The sequence below is a fragment of the Lepisosteus platostomus genome, chromosome 19 (assembly GCF_059453375.1).
Source record: "Lepisosteus platostomus isolate fLepPlt1 chromosome 19, fLepPlt1.hap1, whole genome shotgun sequence".
Lineage (NCBI taxonomy): Eukaryota > Metazoa > Chordata > Actinopteri > Semionotiformes > Lepisosteidae > Lepisosteus > Lepisosteus platostomus.
In genome coordinates this window covers 3,173,327-3,192,925 of record NC_142629.1, presented here as the reverse complement: position 1 = coordinate 3,192,925, position 19,599 = coordinate 3,173,327, and the positions used below count along the sequence as shown (strand labels likewise).

Sequence of the window (19,599 nt, the reverse complement as noted above, 5' to 3'; positions counted from 1 at the left end):
CCATAATGCTGTTCTTCATTTATTAATAGTTATTAATCTTTTTCTTAAAATAAATGTAAAATAAATCTCACATTACAATATCAACATCTGTGAGCACAGCATCATGTTGTCTTAAGAAATGTGATTACAAAATCATTGGGGTTTTTTTCCATGCTCATTGAAAATATACCGCACTGGGGAATCCAAATTACTCAACCCTTTCACTAGTAGCTTCATCTTTGTGCTTCTACATGAAACAAGATCTTAGATTAATCCTTTCATAAACATTTACTCTCCGAATGGTTTGGCATTGGTCCTGATAGATCAAAGCCAATAACATAACATGACTTTAATTTCCATGCAGTTTGCTTAAGACATTTCATGATGGAGACACAAGAAAGTTCTTTGAAGGACTTTTCTGTGTATGCACTGTGTGGGCCTGTGAGTGAAACGCAATGCTTTAAACAAATGGAGGCATATAGTGTCAGTACAGGAGAACAAAGTGTAGGTCTGAGGCAGTGTGGTTTGGAGATGGACCTCCTATCCAGTGTTGAATTCTAATTCAAATTTCTATTGAGGTTGAAGGCCTTACTGCTTGTCTTCTGGTCCTTTGCAGTCTTTAAAGTGTGCCTCTTTGTCTTCACAGCGTTGAAGAGGTCCTTCGACATTGAGGATGTGGATGAGATCCCCACCTTCTCTCCCACCTCTCCACTCAACTCTCCCTTCAGTCCCACCCCCGCTGGCCTCATCATAAACAAGACCACTGATGGCAGAGGACCAGGAACCCATGTTCCTCCATCCTACCAGTCGCGGATCAGCATCGGCTCCAGTCCCGCCCAGAGTCCAGTTCTGAAGAATAAAATGGTCAGCAGCTTGTCTTTTAACCGTGGCTCAATGGCCGTTGCCAAAACCAACGGTAGTGCAGGTTCCGGCATTACTCGAGTCTCCTCCTTTCAGACTAAATTCAACCCCAATGGCTTCTCCTCTTCATCAGGTCCGGGGAGTGACAATGACAGCCTTCATAGCTCTTCCTCTAGCCTAGAATATCAAACCTCTTCCAAAATTACCTCCTATGCCAGCCCTCCCCAAAGCCCAATGGGTGTAGGCGACTACAAGACTCAGCGCCTCTGCAGCCCTGCCTTGAAGAAGTTCTCATCCCATGGAAACATGTTCCATTCCGAGGTGGAGCCTCCCTTGGTCTTAGCTGCTGAGCCGATTGGATTGAACCATGGCTCCATGCCCTCCTTGGATCTCCACATCGCTGAAAGTCGAGGGATAACAAGTGCAAGCTCTCCAGGCCTAAGGTATGGCAACACTGGACCTTCCTGGAATTCTGTATCTCACCGACAGAATTCCTTTCCACTTGAACGGGAGCCGTCTTTCTCCTCCAGCACCCGGGCTCCAAAACCCAAGGAGCCCATGAGGCTCAACAAGTTCCCTCTGGATCTGGATAACCTGGTGGCCAGGCCTCAAGAAGCTCCTCCCGAGGTTGTGCCCAAAGCTGTCCCAAGATCCAGCTCCAAGCTGAACAGCCTCCCTGGTTCTTCCAGCCCTGCTGCATTAAACAGCTTAGACAACATAGAGAGGGCATCACCCTATGGTAATATGGCCAAAACAGTGCCTGTTCACCCTCCAGGATCTTTCCCTGTCCCATGTGTCAGTGCATCTCCAGTTCCCCTCTCCCCGCCCCAGACCCCCCAGTTTAAAATCGTCTCGCAGCCACAGGTTGTTCTGCTAAGCCCCGAGTCTCTGCCAGAGCCTGCCCTTCAGAAGGTTCTCCAAAATCCTGCGGTCAGCAGTGAGCTCTCCCAGGCAGTTGCTCCGCCAAAGGAGAGTGTGGGCTCCATCCTCCAGAGGATCGCCTCATTCTCACGAGCTGACAACAGGAGCCTGACCAGACCTGGGGAGAAGTACCACGATGACAAGGCGACCGAGAGAGAGGAGCTGCCATTTCCACAGGAGGACCTGCGAATGAAGAGGAGGGAGGGTAAGAACTTCAATTTAAGGCATCCTAATGTGGGGCTCTGAGCTTCTTGAAGATGTGCTGCCCTTAAAGAGCAGTGGGAAGGGAGTTCTTTTCTTGGCAGTAGCAGCAGTTCTTCCGATTCTTAACAGCTGCTGTCAGTACATGCGATGGCACAATAAAAATTGTGATATTTTTACTGGGAAAGTTGTTTTTCAGTAAGACCATTAGTTAAACGAACGGGCCGGCACACTGCAGCAGATTTCTGTTACAGTGTGCTTTTCTTCGGGCTAATGTGATCCTGTCATCGTGATTTGCTTTTAACATCTTGCAGATGCTTTACAAAAAAAAAAAACAGGACAAATTCCCCTTGTATCTATAAATTGTTAACACAGCGACAGTGGTAATGACGTTGTATTGCCTGTCATCACCACACATCCAGCAATGAGATACACAACTGCCACAGCCAAGTTGTTTCCTCCAACCCGGCTCAGCAGTTCCAGCCTCGTTTCCTGTAAACGAAGATCAGGTGAACCCATGACATTTTTGTTCCCTAAGACACTTACGCAAAATCAGTGCAGTCTTCAATTCTGTTTCTTACTTCCGTTCTTTCTAAACATAACAATAGCAATAACAAAGTCCTTAGATTTTTTTTCAAACCATTCAAACCGTTCTTCATTTTCTTACTCATGTTTTACACTGTGCTCTTTGCCCTCTGTTCTTAAAGTAAGGTCTCCTGTTTTTGTGACCGATAATCACGTGCTAGAGCAGCAGTTCCCCGCTGTAGTCTCTGTGGATCACTTTACTTTCTGTTTTCTGGTCCTGCCGAGTTCTAAACTACCACGATTTGGTTGAAAAGTCCCTTAATTCACAAGTAATTTCATCTTTTAACACTAGAATTCCAAAGTATCTCGTTACTAAGTTCTGGAGATTCTTGGACACCCCTGAGTCTGTGCTTACAGGTTTAAGATAGAACCCACTCTGCCTTGGCCAGAATTCAGCCTTACTTAATGGTACTTATGAAACCCAGGACAAAAGGAGCAAAACAATTAAAAAAGAAATGAGATCGTTGAGAAAATAGTTCAGTTAATGGCTTAGTTAGGCGGTTCCCTGAAGACGCTGTCTGAACCACTAGGGTGGAGAACAGGCAGTGGATCTAGGCAATGCACTGAAGTAAAAAAGAGGCAAAGTCAATCCTTGGTCATATAGCAAAGGAACAGCAGAAGCCCCAGTTCCACATTAAGATTAGCCATGTTGTGGAGGAAGTAGGAGTGATTATTGAGAGCAGGCCAGCGCAGGGTGGCAGAGGTGATCTCCGTGATAGCAGTGTGGAGGGTCACGTGCAGCAATGCAAGCAGTGGCCCTCATGCCCGCTGGAATGTTAGTCTTGGATCCCAGCCAGCCCTTTTTACGGAGTGCAATTTACCATTTCGAAGTGGCAGGAAGGAAAAAAAAAACCCGGAACGCTTCTTGGAACGTCTGCTAACTTGGCTATATGGAGCTGAAGGGACTCTTGTGTGCTGTCAAAAACCCTCACTTCTCATTTATCTTAGCCGACGCCTCAATGGGCTCGATTGTCCTTGTCTTTCAAGAGCTGCTTCCTCCTGTGGGATAGAGGCGGTGGGCCTGAGGTCTGAGAAGGTGCTTTGAGACGGTGCTGGTGGTCAGGTCATTCCAGTTGATGAAGATGATGTGCTCTTACAGAGCTTCATTTAGAAGCTGAATGTTTTTCTCCACAAATGAAATATTGGTTATTTGCTAACTGCAAAATGCAGGGTGTTCATTCTTTACCCATTTTATCTGGAAGATGTTCAGTATGTTTTTTGCCATACTCAATTCAATTGAATTGCTATTGCCTGTACAGTTAATGTCTAGCCCATGGTATACTCATTTTCTATAAGATTCCTGAATGAAAAGTCATTTTTATTTTATTCTAATTTAAAAAACCTGCAACAAATTACGGTATATAAAAGTTATCTTTGTTCTGGAGCAGCTAGAGGGTAGGTTAAATGTTTTGCAAAGCAGTGAAAACCCTGTTTACAACATGATTTGTGCTTGGCGTTATCAGTGAATAACTAATTGTAACCATTAAAACAAACACCCTTAAAAAGGTACACTGTGCAAGAACAAAAATTCTTAGAATTATTCTTTATTGGGCAGTAGGTATAACCCATGAGAGTCTGTAAATACAACTCACTAGTTTTGAGAAGAAAGGTGATTAGTGCTGTGGGAATGAAGGTTTACAGGAAACAATTAAACATCTAAGGAGCAACTTAATATCTGCAAACAATCTGAGATTCTCATGCAATTTTCAAGGGATTGAGGAACACCCATTATTATAAATAATATTTCAAACCAGTGGAAAATAACAAGGAGTCACAATGCCTCTGTTATGTAAACGTATCTTTCAGAATTGTAGGCAGTGTTTGAGTTCTACCAATTACCAGCATTGTACAGGATTTTAAGATAAAGATACAGTGAGCTGGGTTACTTGATCATTTTGGAAGGCATGTTTCAGGGCTAACTGTGTGACAGTGCTGCATTGTTCGTCAAGATTGTTTTTATTAAATTGGCGCCATGGGATGACTTACAATTTTTTTTTTCTGGGAATACCACTTATCTGATGTCACGCACTGAAAAAGGGTGCCGCGCAAATACCGACAAAGACTGGGATATTTTGTTTTCTGTTTTTTTTTTTGTCTTTGAGTCGTTTTTCACTTTAAAGAGGAGTGTGTACTTTGATACCGATAGACTGAAGTGAAAGAAATGGAACGTGTCAGGAACACCTGAGAGGTACAGGGAACTGTAACTGAATCCGAGCCTGTTCCACAGCACCATTCACCTGGCATTTTTTAATCATGTCAGTAATCCACGTTGTACTTGCGGCTTTTGTCGAAACAATAGTAACCCTTAAGTGAACCATGGCTGTTTCCACAACATTATTTGGCAAAGGCAGAGGAATGCATTCAGTGGAGATTAATATATCTCCACAGCTCTGAGGTTTTCCTTCTCATGCAGTTCCTCATTATCACTGTCAACATTCTTCTCAAGTTTGCAGAAAACCGCGCTGCATTAATAAAGTTTAAAATACTTGGAGGACAGAGTATTCCACTGCAAATGATATGTAACTATGCTGCCTCTCCTTAAATGATATATCATAGCAGTTAGATGCATGCAGAAAATGTGACTGGTTCCAACTGTTTACTTCAGTGCAAAACGTAGGGAGAATTTGAGTTCAGAACAAGATAGTATTGAATTTCAGAAATTATCCTGGTTACTATATCTGTCTCCACGTGTTCAAGAATACCCATTATCACAATTAATTATACAGCTGCTTGTGACTAACTGTGCCTGCATTATTCAGAGTACATTGGAGGAGTGACGTCAGAACAGAACAATAGTGCACTGCTCTAACACAGCAATGACGGCAAATGCTCACCAGGAAGTGAATTTAACCAGTGCTCAGCTCCTGGTGATTATAATTAAGTCAGAAAAAATAAGGCTGCAGATTCTGAAATAGCTGACATGCGTGAAGTAGAATCGCACGTTAGGAGTAACAGTGTGGCTTTCCGGCGTCCTTTCACAGAAAGGCTAATCACTGAATATTGAAGGAGTAAGTGGAGTGATTTGTGTATTCTTTTTCAAACTCCCCAGACATCAAGTCCTGTGACTGTGAAATTCAATAAGACAATCTAGCTGGATAAGGAGGCTATTTTGTATGATTGAATCACCAATCAGAAACAATAGTAGCTATTACAAAGCTCTGGCAGTTAATTAGCATGACAAGAACATGTTTGTATATCCAGCACAAAAACTCTCTGTAGGCACACTTTCTTTGTCCCACATTGCGTTTCACCTTTGGGAAAGGTCCATTGTGTTTTTTATTCTGCTGTTCTTGCTGACTGGTATTACCCGAAAACAGGTTTATTCCATGATTGGAATTGAGTCTTCTGGAAGGTTCAACAAAATAGTTTCATTACTTTCATGTGGACTGCTGCAGTAATCCTTTTTGCTTATCACTGCACGGAGCTGCCAAAACATCACTGAGACCTCAGCTTTTATTAATCGCTCACCTCTTGAGTAAATCAATCAGTGCTAAGCAGGTTTATATTGTTTCAATTAAAATTCCTAGTCCTGGCCAAGGCCTGAGCTTTCTATGTTGGTATTTCTACACCCGTGACTCCAGTCCCTCTCTCTCAGCCTCTGCTGGGCAGAGTTTAGGTCTGCGATGATCTTTTCCAATATTTTTCCCCAAACAAAGACGTCCCATGATAATAATAATCTGAATTTTGACATAAGTGAATTTGTGCCTATTAATGGAATAGCTGATCAGAAATTATTTTAATTAATATGAAATGGGAGGGGACTGTTTAACTAAGGAGTATCTGCTTGTAACATTTCCTTAACACTCTTTCATTTGAAAGCAGAAGTTCTTCAGTTCTTCAGCCTGTATATTTTTAAGCCATGCAGCTAAAAGAATTACCCTGTTGCTGATGCGTTTTTAGCACCCAAAGGACTTTTCAATTTTCATAAACCTGCAAAGAACGCTTTCTTCTTTTGTTTGACATTCCTGCCTGAACCACTTTTATTTCCCAGTAAATAGCGATAAGGATCACATGGATGGATGTATCATAGGACTAGTAATTACAGTGCAAAACCCTCTGAATCACTTCAAAGGAAGCCAGTATCTGGTTGGATTGAAGGGCACCTTCTATTTCTATTTTCATGTATTCAGACTAAAAGATGTCAGTGGAGCTCCACATTGCCTTGAAGGATAGAATTTAAGGATTGTGTGGTCATAAAGCAGGATGCAGACAATAATTTCTAAGACTTCTCTTCCACACAGTCCTCTTTAAAACTGGTTTTTCATTCAATAGATTAGGAATCAGGAATTTGTTTAGAACTATTGTTGTGTCTATCCTATTTCTTGTGACTGGACCCGAAAGGAAAAAGTTGCCACATGCATAGATGAAGCTGTTTCTTTTGTTTTGTTTTTCCTTAGTTTAGTTAACTGTGAATTGCTTGATGAGGTCCATGTGTTCTCCCTGGGATACTAAAGTACAGTAATATGGTCTATAAAGCATCAGGTTTTATTATAAAATAAAAAATCTTTGCCAATCTTTGGTGCATTTACCGTAACAATGTGGTGACGTATTTTATTTAATATTTGTAAGTCCCACATCTATCAGGAGCTCCATTCCATCATGTAAGTGTTGAATTTTAAAAATCTTGCAGTACTCGTTCTTCCTAAACATTTAGAAAGTTTCCTTGTACTGTGATACTCTGTCCAGGAAGTGTGGAAATTGGCCAGGACAAACAGATTAACATTTTACCATACATTTGGACAGAAGATAAAACTATTTTTGCAGTTCTAAACTAAGGTGTTGCCCTGTTTGCTAATCTATGCCAATTTCAAACACTACACAAAGTTCATATGCGTCTTCAGGTGCAGCCTTCTCTTCAAAGGCATTTTAAAGGTAGTGAACACTGTCAAATCCTGAAAGGGATTAAATTCTTCCTTTCCCTGTAATTACACGACCATAGTTTGTCTGACGGCTATTGAAGATGTATTTGATTTTTGAACTGCCTGAAGAATCTTGAGTCTCGGATTCGCAGGAGGTTTGTGTCTCAGTTAACATGAACCATGACAGAAGCGCGCATGCTTTAAGAGGATATTGTTTGTGGTCCAAATGTTATTTTGGGCAATTTTAATTTCAACTGTTTATCGATGACTTCTTATCTTTCAAGCAAGAATGCGTGCATACCTCAATGACTTCGAAGACCAGGAAAATGGATGGACTTATCAAAATTAAGAAGCTATACCTAACTCTTTAACCTTGCTTTTAAGCTATCTTTCTTATCATCTGGTGAATAGCATGAGTAAATGTAAAATGCTCAGTGCTTCTGTATGTAATCTGCCTTTGATACCTTCTTTGCAAATTAATCAAACCAGTGAACGGGAACATGAAATCAATGTTTATTCTTTCTGGAATAAATCCCATTAAAATAGTGGCATGTAAGAGGTACTATGAAATATATGTAGATAATAACGGAAATTGACCATTTTTTCTCCTGTCGGCAAACTTTCTTGTATATTTTAAGAAAAAATGAAGCTGTGTGATTCCACTCGAATCTTTCATCATGCAATTGTTTGTGTTACTGGTGGCTGTTTAAACATTTATTTTTCATTTAAATCTAAATTGTATTTAATTTAAAAATGATAGGGGTGTCAGTACATGCTTTATAAGTATGATGCTGTGTCTTAGTTTACAGTGTCTTTTGTAGTGTGAAACATTGCATAAAAGCTGTCACATAGAGGTCATGGTGTTTTTCCATATGCTCCGTAGTATCACCAGCTTATTCTAATTTTCAGGCTGTACCCCTGTGTTCATTTACACATCAGCTAAAAACCGTGTCTGCCTAACACAAAGTGTTGGACGTTGCAAATATTCAGAAATCCACATCTGGTGCAAGGAATTGACCTATATATAATGAAAAATGATTTAAAAAACCTTTCCTGCTTAACATTCCTTAAAAATCTGGTTGAGGTCAGAGATTTTTCTTGCTGAGTTCCAGGAATGACAGCTGCTCAGAGCTGATTCTTGATCAATGAGAACTGTTGGATTGGAAATGAGATACCAATGTCTCCTTATGAATATCGTACATTCATTTGTCCGTTAGAGCATTTTTGTCTTGACATTATCCTTCTCGTATGGTTTTTAAAGCCTAAAATCTAGAAAAAATTTTTTTTTCTTCATAGGCGTACACTGTCGACAACATTTACAGCATGCTTTCTCTGTAGGCAGTGACTGACTGCAAAAAAAATGGTTTGGGGATTTGTTCAAATCCAGTCAGGACATTCTTTTTTTCAACATGACAACATGTTTTCTGAGCAGAACTTTTTTTGGGGAAAAAACAGTCGTATTTTCATCCCCTGTATCAGAGAAGATTGCAACTGAAATCACTTCCTGAGAGGGGAGAAGGTCATTGTTTATTGCCATGACCACACCATTAATTTGGCTGTAACATTAATTGAAATGAACTTGAGGGAGCTGCTGAGAGCTGTAAAAATATGCCTTTTACTCTGCCAGATTCTGCATTTCAGTGGGGTTTCTTTCTGGCTTGCTCCAAGACATTTTTTAATATAATTTCAAAAAAATCATGAGCAATTAAAACATTATTCACCGTTTGGATTTGCCAATGAAAGCCAAATATTATTGCTGAAGCTGACAGGAAAGCTGTTATTAATTAGCACTCCTGTCTGTACAATAGTTTGCAACCACAGTGGTTCCTGTCACTTGCCTGTGCTCCAGCACAAGTCTCCTCTGACCAAACCCTGATCCCACATTTGCGTCGTAGACGCCACATTTTTTAATTAAGCGTCTTTTCAGTTGTTTCCAACTAATTGTTTCCTTTCACAGAAAAATAACCCATCTCCCCAGAAAAACATCCTGGATGGAGATTCTCCTCGCTTGCCACATTCCATTTGTTCCTCTGTTTGCATCTACTGACCGAAACCAGATCTGTCAGCAAAACAAGGCTTGGGCTTCTCCGAATCTCTGAACCGGACACAAGGAGGAAAACCTACAGGATTGACAGAAACTCCTGTGTTTACATGGGGGAACTTTAGAAATCACGTAAAAAACTGCCTGGACATTCGCCAGCAAAAGCAAAATATTTAATTTACTAAATTTCCAGTTTGAAACAGTAGACGTCTGGAGCTGTAGGTCCCATACGCTTGCAGTATTTTAAAGCACCCTTGTGGTTTTAGTGGGGCACCAAATACCTGGTGGTTTCTCAGTCCCACTTTATCACGATTCCATTTTATTTGTTGAGACTCGGTAGTTTCTAGGTGATCAGTCACTGCAGAGAGCTGGCTGTCTCCTAGTCCTCTATGAACAAGAAGTGAATTTGAGCTTGGTTTGTAGTCTGGCAAAGAAACTGAGTCTCAGTCGCAGGTGGTGCGGTCTTGTTTGTTTGAGATGATACTTTCTTTTTGTCCCTTAACCGGTTGCTTACTGTGCAAACCGTATGCTGAAACAGTGAAATGGGAGTCAGCCAGCAAACCCCAGCTGGAAAACAAAAAGAAAGAGACGAGTATTTTCACTTTCAGAATCAAAGCTGTGAGCATGCTGTGTGAATGAGTTTAACACGTTTATCCTTTGTGTGTGAATGGAGCCCAGAACTGGTCTCACTCTCCCAATCACACCTCCTCTTTCTGCGTCTCCTCACAGCTCTCCTGCTTTCCTGGTTCATGTTGACTCTTGCCGAGAGCAGGCAGGAGGTTCTGCACTCTCCTATGGAGCACAATTTATTCTGGATTTAATTACAGTGATTGAGGGAATAAATTCTTCGCCAGCAGATGTTTTCAGTCACCCTCCCCTGTTAACCTTTTCAGTTCCAGCACTCTTTCTGGGAACTTTTTTTTCAAATAGCTTTTCTTTCTCTGAAAATCAGATTTTCTTAATGTTCTCAGCTCGAATTGAAACAATTTATGGCGTCATTTTCATATATGGTCTAAACTATCAGCTCATTGTATAATTTGGGTTTTATTATTAGTTTTTCTTTATTTAAGGGATATCATTTTATATATCATATATCATTTCATTGGGTTCAAGTATCATTCTTTGAGGAGTATAAATTACTGCGTATATATATTTAAAAAAAAACATTTAGCAGTGAATTACCTGGAACAGATTACAGTTGAACATCTTAGTTCAGATTTACATCTGCTGTATTTCCAGTGGGCTGTTGCAGATCATTATTTTGTTGTAATTATAGAGATATAATACAAGCAGAAGTGAGTGTGTGGGTCCGGGCTGCTGTAGGTTCATACCTGTGTATTTTCTGTTTTGGCAGTGTTTTAAGGTAAATCAGATCTCATTTCTCAGTTTTCTGGATGTATTCCCTCCTTCTGCATCTCTGGTATGAGCTTGTATTGCTTCGGGTCTCATCAGCTGTCATTACACAAGAGTGAGCTCTGGCCCTAGATAGTGATCTTCTTGGTAATATTCAAGCAGCTTCAGTTGAAGACATTCTGTTGCAGCAGTGTTTGTACAAGGCAGGAAACTCTTATTATTAATCAGCGTGTGGCTTTTTAGTTTGTTTTGATTCTTTTTTAATATCCGTAAAGCATATCCTATTTTGGATCGATGAGCCGATGATTGATGATCGGTGTGGTTGTAGAAGTGAAAAATGCAAAAATCTACACAGATCCAAAGCAGGCATGTGTAGGGCAAAATACACGTTTTCTCCTATTAATAACTAAACTAGGCATCCTAATGTCCAGACCTCAGGAGCCGCAGTCCTGTGGGTTTTCTGTCTCTTTAAATTATCACCAGCTGAGGGCTGTGAGAAAGGTCTACACTGGTCCAGTTAAGCCTTAATTGGATCAAATTAACCTCTCTCCCTGGTGCAGAGATGTTTATAAGTTAAAGAGACCAGCAGGGATCCAGACCCCAGGAATTGGGATCCCCTGAATGAAACATCAGTTTGAAAATATTAGCTTATTAGGTTTCGGAAAATGCATTGTAGAAGAAAATCTCATCATTTTATTCATCAGTTCAATCAAGGTTTTGATGGTCAAAAATGGTTGAATGTGTTGGAACACATTGGGTTGTATACTGTAATTTCATAGCCACTAACATTTAGAGTTTTTTATAACTAATAGTTGTAAAAATGATTTATACATTTAGCACACAGTGGTGTGTTTTTTCATTCAGTAGAAATCTCAGAAATGCTTTTGGATAGATGACAGCTTTTATTGAAAGCGCTATTTTTGGTTTCTAAATTGCCTTCACCAAATAAAGTGTGGCAACATCCAGCAGTTTTGACGTGTGGGTAATCTGGGGTCATGGACTTTAAAGTAAAAATAATGAACAGGCAGGCTTTTACTCTTTCATAAACCTTTTTTGGAAATTGACCATCCACTTCAAAGATGATTTCTCTTTTTGTGGGATTATTATGACTTTAGGCTCTTCTTTATACAGCTGGGCACCATTTCATGTTTGAGAAGTTATCGCTGGTATCCTAATTTAATAACGCTTCAAACTGTGGCTTGAAACACAGACAAATTCTTGTATGCTCAATGCTTTTCCTTGGGCAGTGTACAGTATTCTGCTGGAATTCATTATAAATGTGCTGGAATATTCATATAGTAAAACAAACTGTCCTTTAGAAGCAAATTCGACAATGCTCTGAATGAGTTTATTTTTAGAATTTCGGGGGTTATCAGTTTGCTCTCTGTTGCTAGGTTTTTGGTTTTGTCTTGACGTTGTCAAACATCCAAGTTCTTTGTCTCTTCTTCACTTTTACCCTTTGAGATATTTTGCAGGAGCTTGTTAATTATGCATCTAAGCTTGCTAATTGAACCCTGCAGGTCAGTACAAGAGCTGGGGTGATACTCACAGGACAGTGCAGTACTTCACAGGCAAGTGTGAATGACTGCAGGTATGTAGAAATGGATCCCTCACAGGAGGCTCTGTATAGATCCACAGGCTGCCTGTCCAGGAGACATAGGAGTGCTGGCTGAACAAAAACACAATAACTGCTGTCTCCCTTACTGTGTTGAAATTCAGCTTTGCTGCCCATCTCGAAAACTTACGTGTAGGAAAGGTGGAGGCGTGTACACACGTATCCACTGCAGGTTTTTTTTCTCTTCTTCATTAAAAAGAGAATGCACTGAAATGTGATTTCCCAAACTTCTAAGAAATCTAAGAAAAGTGAGGCAGGACAGCTTTTCATGTCAAGAGGCTGCTCATTTTGTATAAAGAAAGGCTATAAACAAGACCAGGCCACCCGGCCCATCTTGTGCACATTTAGGGAGCTACAGAGCCTGGAAGGATACAGAAGCTCTCATTTGACTTCCTGACATATTCCTTTTCCTTTCACTGCGTTGATTTATTCTGTCTGTCTTATGTTATAGATCTTGCAAAGTCAGGTTTTGCGTTCCACTGGTAACTGTGCAGGTGCTGAGCTGGAGGGTATGGACTGGAAATGGTGCTGTTATCAGCCGGGTAGTGCTGTGCTGCTGACAGCTCACACCAGTCACCAGGACTCAGGCCTCATGCTTTTCTCGTGTGCATCCTTATACACAAAGCACTAGCGCTGATCTCCCAATACCTCTTTCACAGCTGCATTTTGACATGCTCCCTTTCAACGCACTCCTGCTTTCAGCCACCCTCAACACTGTCTGTCTTCTCCCCGGCTTCGCAATGTTGAAGGGAGACGGAGAAGCTTGAACGCTGAGCACTCAGTCCTGCTGGGAATGCTTTGTGCCAGCACGGTCAGGCGCAGAGTCTGCCTTTTAGAAGCTAAGCAGCACGTCATCTTTCCTCGGTTTCAAAACTATTTCCGTTTCCATCAGAGTGGGGAAGAAAACGTGAGGGTTTTTGCTGTAAATGTGTGCTTAACTGAAGTAAAAAGCACCCCCCTAACAGCAGTTCAGAACAGGTGCTTGGACGAAACATGGGGTTTATCCTAAGGGGGTCAAGGTGAGGGCCGATGGGTGTGTTCCTGTTAAATCCTTGCTGTTTTTTTTATGAAATCTATTCATTTGAAAGCTGCACATTAGCAAATTTGACTTGAATTTGAAAAGAAACAAGGGCTTGACTGGCTTTTGCTGGAGCACTTTTGCGAATGCGAATGACTCTCGCCAAACACGGCTTTTAGACTGTTCGGCAGTGGCTTGATAGCACTTGATAGCTTTCCAAAGAGAGGTCTGTTTTGGTGCAAGAGGAGATGTGGATTTTTTCAGTCTGTACTGGGAAGGAAAAAGGCCTCAAAACAACATGTTTATTTTGACAGTTAGGCAAGCAGGAGCTTGAGTCCTTAAAACCCTGTCAGTTAAGAGAGGAAGGAGGTGTGTAATGGTCTCGTCAGGGCATATATCCCTCGTGAAAGTACGAGGGCTTGTAGGATTATATTCTAAGAACTGTTAAGAGGCCTGAAGGCCTGGGTTTGTGTCTTTTGTGTGATCACTGTGAATTTTGATTAGGCTTTGTTTAAAAGGCTTTTTTGCAAATCACCCCCCCCCCCCCCAAAAAAAAATCTGAAGTTCTGCAGTTTTTTGAGGTGGACTGCAATCTGTGCGGCCAAAATCTCTGAAGTAGGTGTGGTTTTGACCTTGTCCCTCTGCTTCAGACATTTTCCTGAATGCACTCTTTAATTGTACAGCTTTTTTGGAAAATGCATGGTAATTATGTTGTATTTTTTCTGCCTTGGTTTGCCTTCAGGAAATCTATTCTCTTGTAAATCTTCTTTTTCTTTCGTGTGCGTGTCTTTGTGTGTTGTCTTCAGAGCCACAAATTACTGCAAGATTACTTAATTGTTTACATTTGTACAATATTTGGCCTTACAGCATCTGTTTGGAGGCACTTTGGTGGTCAGTGCACCACAATGAGAGACAATAGCTGCACTCAGAAAGCAGAAACAAAGAAAGAGACTGAGTAACTTCAACAGAGGTAAATCCACAATGAGGCATGGCCTGGTTGATGGGATAAAGATGGATTCATCCTTGGATGGTCCTCTCTATCAGCCCAGAAAGCCTGTTCCTTTAAAGTGGGATTGTAATGTTGTAGTGCCTCATGATCTCCAACCATTGAGCTTCAGTTACAGGTATCTTGCTTCGCTTTGGTTCTGAGGTATATCATCACCACTAGTGATTGTAAATGTGTTGCAGCTATCAGTGGACTACACGCATTGTTGATGAGTAATATCTGTATTACAACATTTACCAAAGCCCAGCTGGCATTTGCGGATCCTGATTTTTCCAGGAATGAAAAGCCCCTTGGGGCCATCTGGGGTTAAATTCCGTGTCCCATCAGTAGCCAAAAAAGAAAAATATATTGTCAGTAATAAGCAAACATCAATGGGCCAAGTGAGGCCCAGTAGCTCAGTAGCAGGTAACTGTGCTACGAAACTAGACGATGCAGAATTGTTCCTCCTGCCAGACATTCGTGCCATGCATGCAATCTTCTTGATTGCATTTTAATAGAAAGGTGAGAGCCTGGTTTTTATCTCAATATCTGCTTGAGCTTTTATCTCAATATCTGCATAATCTGTGATGTAAGACACTAGTCTGTGTTGTCCTTAGAGTCCCTGGAAGTATGCATTTAACTAAATAACATGCTGTAGAGAGCAATCTTGTCGTGTGTGTGATGGAAAACACATGGTCTATGAGGGCAGCAATTCTAAGGTAAACAAGAGCATTAGCAGAGTCTACCCTGTGGAATTCTATATGCTGTAATTAACAGTGAAACACAAAACAAGGACACGTGTAGAAACTAAGGTGAAGCACATTTAAGACCAGTAAGGAGTCACAAAAAGGTTCAAGCTGTCTGAAACAAGAATACCAGCTCTATTATTAAACCAACACCTTGGGTTCTGGAACAAGCGTCCTAGTCCTAGTCAAATCTGGGAACAATGCACAAAGTTTAATAAGCTTCTGTGAGCTTTTTAATGGGTGAAAGTTATATAATTTACCAGATGGAAAAAATGTTCCGTACATTGACAAGGTTTTACTAAAAAACCAGCTGCCTGAAGGCAAGTCTCACAATAAACCCGGTAATTCAGGGAGAAAATCTTATTTAAGGAAGTGAATTAATTGTTCTCGGGGAAAAGAATTTTTGCCTCTGGGATATTGGGCTGGTTTCTGGATGAGAGATCTTGGCTCAGGGGATGCTGGTGTCAAGGTCGATTATCATGGCTGACAGTCGTTCGGCACAGGCTGGGAGCAAGATTCCAACAGGAGAGCCACTGTTGGATATTATAGCCCTTCCTTAAGCGCTGCACCACTCAAGATATTTTATGGCACATTAAAGTAGTATTTCCCTGCCAGAAATATGCATAATAATATTTAGAAGAATTTTATAAACACTCTCTTTCTGAAGTTCTATATTTATTCTTTGTCACTGCTTTATTGCTGGAATGTCCTGTTTTTACTGTTTTACTACATGTTATATATATTTTTTTAAAATTGCAAGCGCCCAAGGAATTTTTAAGAATTGCGTATGGTTTAAAAAACAACAACTGAAAAACAGAACTGTGGATTTTCTCCCAGTGTTGCTTTCAGGCTCTGATTATACCACCAGGTGCCCTGGCTTCCAGACAAACAGTCTGGGGAGCCCCTGTGTGTGTTCTTTGCAAGGGAACCCAAGGTTTCACGGATCACTGAGAGCCAAGGAGGCCATTAGTACAACTAATGGCCTGTATCTCCACTCCTTGTATGTATAGATGTACTGCTGATAGGGCAAAAGGACATCATTTACTGCGAGAGTAGCAGCCTATTGATAACCACTCTTCATTTCTTCAAGTAATGTAAATTGGAAGTAGACTTTTTCTTTCTGCGTTTACTGTATCTGAAGAGAAGAAAATTGTTTGGGTGTCCAATGAGCTGAGGAGAAACAATGACCCAGAAGATGCTATATCTATTTTTTCAGAAATCTAGGAGTAGCAGGGCTACTGGGCTCCTGAAATTAAAATGTGGCTAACTTCCTGGGCTGTGCCCATGGGATTGAATCCTGATTACAGAGTTCATGAAAGCAGGAATCAAAGATTAGGAGATTAGTAAAAGGTTAGTCTGCTGGACACCTCAAGTCATGTTATTAGTTAATATGTTGTATACTGTCTTATCTTTTTTAATTGAGAACTTCTTAAATTGGTTTAATATCTAGGAAACGCAAATCTGTTTTTGTTTAGTTTTTTTAACCTGACACTACCGAGATTAAAGGTGCATACATTTGCTTTGTTGCCCTCCTGATAATTAGTGGTTGTGTTTGCATGTGTGAACCATATATTTCTATCCTTCATGTCTGTCTGTGGCAGGTCACCCGCAGAGCCACCCATCGTGTGAGAGATAGCAGCTCTGAATTTCATCTGCCGAGCTGTTTGCTGCTGGATTTGACAAGAGGAATATAGTGACATGCAGAGAGCTGGCAAAGGCTGACAGTAGTATCTCAAACAGCAGTTTAAAAAAGGGGTGCTTATGTTACGGTCAGTTTGGGATGAGCTTGGGATGAGCACCTTGTGGCTGCTCAGACCTTGCAGTTACAACTTGTTAGAAACTCATTCCACTGCAGTGAGTCACAGCCCACTTTGCTTTTCTTTCACCACTAATCTCTGTTTGTTATGGTCGGAGGAGTGTTCATTGTATAATCCCTGAAGAATGTACACCTTCAAGGGAAGATGTGCAGGACAGCTCCAGGGAATACCATGCCCTGGGGACATTGTCGTGACAGCTCTGCAGCCTCATTTATGTTTAGTGCTATTTCAAGAGGACAGTCACATATTCAATAGTGTATTTGTTCTTCTGTAAATGAAGACTCTAAAGGAGTCTCTGCCTATGAAAAATAGGACAATGAGATTATGTTTATCATCCTTTATGTAATGGGGATAATATGTTAATTTTTGTTTTTACATCTGCCAAACCAATGCAATGTCTCCCATTGCAGTCAGCCAGTATTACATCAATGTGTAGGTAGACATACTGTAGAATGTATAGATCCAGTTTCTGTGAGACGTGCACTACCAAGGTATTTCCTAATCCTGAACAGCCTGCTCAGAAACCAGGCTCTCCTGTGTGTCCTCCTGTCATGTGTCTAATGTCTTTTAAAGTTTTTTTCCCCTTTCCAAATGAGCACCTGGAAAACGATAACAACCAAATGGTATGGTAGAAGTGAGTTCATGACTCAGGTGTGCAGCGTTTTGATTAGTTGAAAACATAAAGGTACCATGTTTTACGGGAAAAACATGCCGGAATGCTTGGTGTTGAATCTGAATCAGACAACATTAAAAACTGAGTCATTCTAAATTAGAGGCTGGATCTGACCTGATGTTTAGAGCCTTAAAATGACCCCTTGTTAAGCCTGTACTTTTTGTTTTTTGAAATCTGATAAGGCAGCTTTTCACCCGTTGACTCACAACACTTCTCTCTGATAATGTCAGGTTACAACCTCATTGTAACCTGAATTCAGTGTAGATGAGTGCAGATAGCAAAGAGTGACCTGTAAGTAATGTGGTAGTTCTTTGTGAAAGACACACTAGCGCTTAAAGAGTGGATAGTTCCTGTATTCAGCTTAGTTGAGCACATGTTATTAATTGCCACTAATAAATAATACATATGCTTGCTTTTGCCATCTCCTAGCACTCCATAAGTTGTGTTTCAATAATAAAGCACTAAACCATGGGTGCCAGCAGCCATATCACCCTGCAACTCACAACTGGCAACCCACTGAAGTTAAGCAGGTGTGAGCCTGGTCAGTACCTGGATGGGAGACCTCCTGGGAAAAAACTAAGGTTGCTGCTGGAAGAGGTGTTAGTGGGGCCAGCAGGGGGCGCTCACCCTGCGGTCCATGTGGGTCCTAATGCCCCAGTATAGTGACGGGGACACTATACTGTAAACAGGCGCCGTCCTTCGGATGAGACGTAAAACCGAGGTCCTGACTCTCTGTGGTCATTAAAAATCCCAGGGCGCTTCTCGAAAAGAGTAGGGGTGTAACCCCGGTGTCCTGGCCAAATTTCCCCCCTGGCCTTTACCCCATCATGGCCTCCTAATAATCCCCCTCTATGAATTGGCTACATTACTCTGCTCTCCTCCCCACTGATAGCTGATGTGTGGTGAGCGTTCTGGCGCACTATGGCTGCCGTCGCATCATCCAGGTGGATGCTGCACATTGGTGGTGGTGGAGGGGAGTCCCCATTACCTGTAAAGCGCTTTGAGTGGAGTGTCCAGAAAAGCGCTATATAAGTGTAAGCAATTATTATTATTATTATTATTATTATTATACCTTGCAATAGTATCCCTGCATTTGATATGTTTGGAGTAACATTCCTGGTTTTTGTCCTTTGCTCTGGAATTAATTTGGATCAGAATTGTCCTTCACTGGATTTTGCATTGGGGTTCTATTAGGAAACATGTTTTTTTTGCTATCATCCTTTTTAATCTCTCATGGATAAATTAAGTAGTGCGGAAAATAAACCAGTCTTTCTCATTACCTATTTCTTAGTATTTCTGAAAAGGGGATAAAGAATTCTGAACTGTCAGAAATACTACATGATACAAATACTACAGATCTGTATACAAATCTTTCAAAGGCTGTGTTGAAATGTCTCCTTTTATGCTTATCCAGGGCAGAACAGTTTCTTGTTTCATTATCTTTTTACCTGGAGATTTATAAAGTGAAGATAACTTAATCCCATGGGGTTACAGGAATGAGCTCTGAAGTCAAGAAATGAGAGGGAGGAAATGATTTTGGCACTCCATTCACGACAGTCACAGCAGGACTGTACTCAGAGACCACAGCCTTCCCAATACAGATCTGTATCCTCACTGACAGCCTGGATTTGGGAAGGAATTCTGAAATGCATTTTTTCCCAGTTTGCTTTGACAGAAGCGCTATTGTCACACCACGTAGTTCCTGTCTATCCAGCTTTCAGAGGGTTATCCCATTACAGCTCCCTGCTGTCTAGAAAAGGTCTTGCTTTAACAGGAGGGGGGGGGGAGTTGGGAAGGCAGGTACCAGGCTGGAAGACTTGTTGAGTGGGAAGATAATTTCAAAACGCACAGAAAAACAAACCAAGGTTCGTTAAGGTACGCCTGGGGAAGTTCACTCAAGCAAACGCGTACGATGGTGTACTAGGGAATAAACCACCGTTGCTAG

At 41.1% G+C, this 19,599-nt stretch overlaps 1 protein-coding gene across 2 annotated transcripts in view; it reads left to right on the top strand.

Annotated features, from left to right (window-relative positions):
* Window positions 1-19,599, top strand: part of septin12 (septin 12) — a 92,997-nt gene that overhangs the window by 13,259 nt on the left and 60,139 nt on the right. For both annotated transcript variants that reach the window (XM_088613129.1, XM_088613127.1), the window contains exon 2: window positions 626-1,966. In XM_088613129.1, the coding sequence (XP_088469255.1) occupies window positions 626-1,966 (1,341 nt within the window). The remainder of the gene's footprint in view (window positions 1-625; window positions 1,967-19,599) is intronic.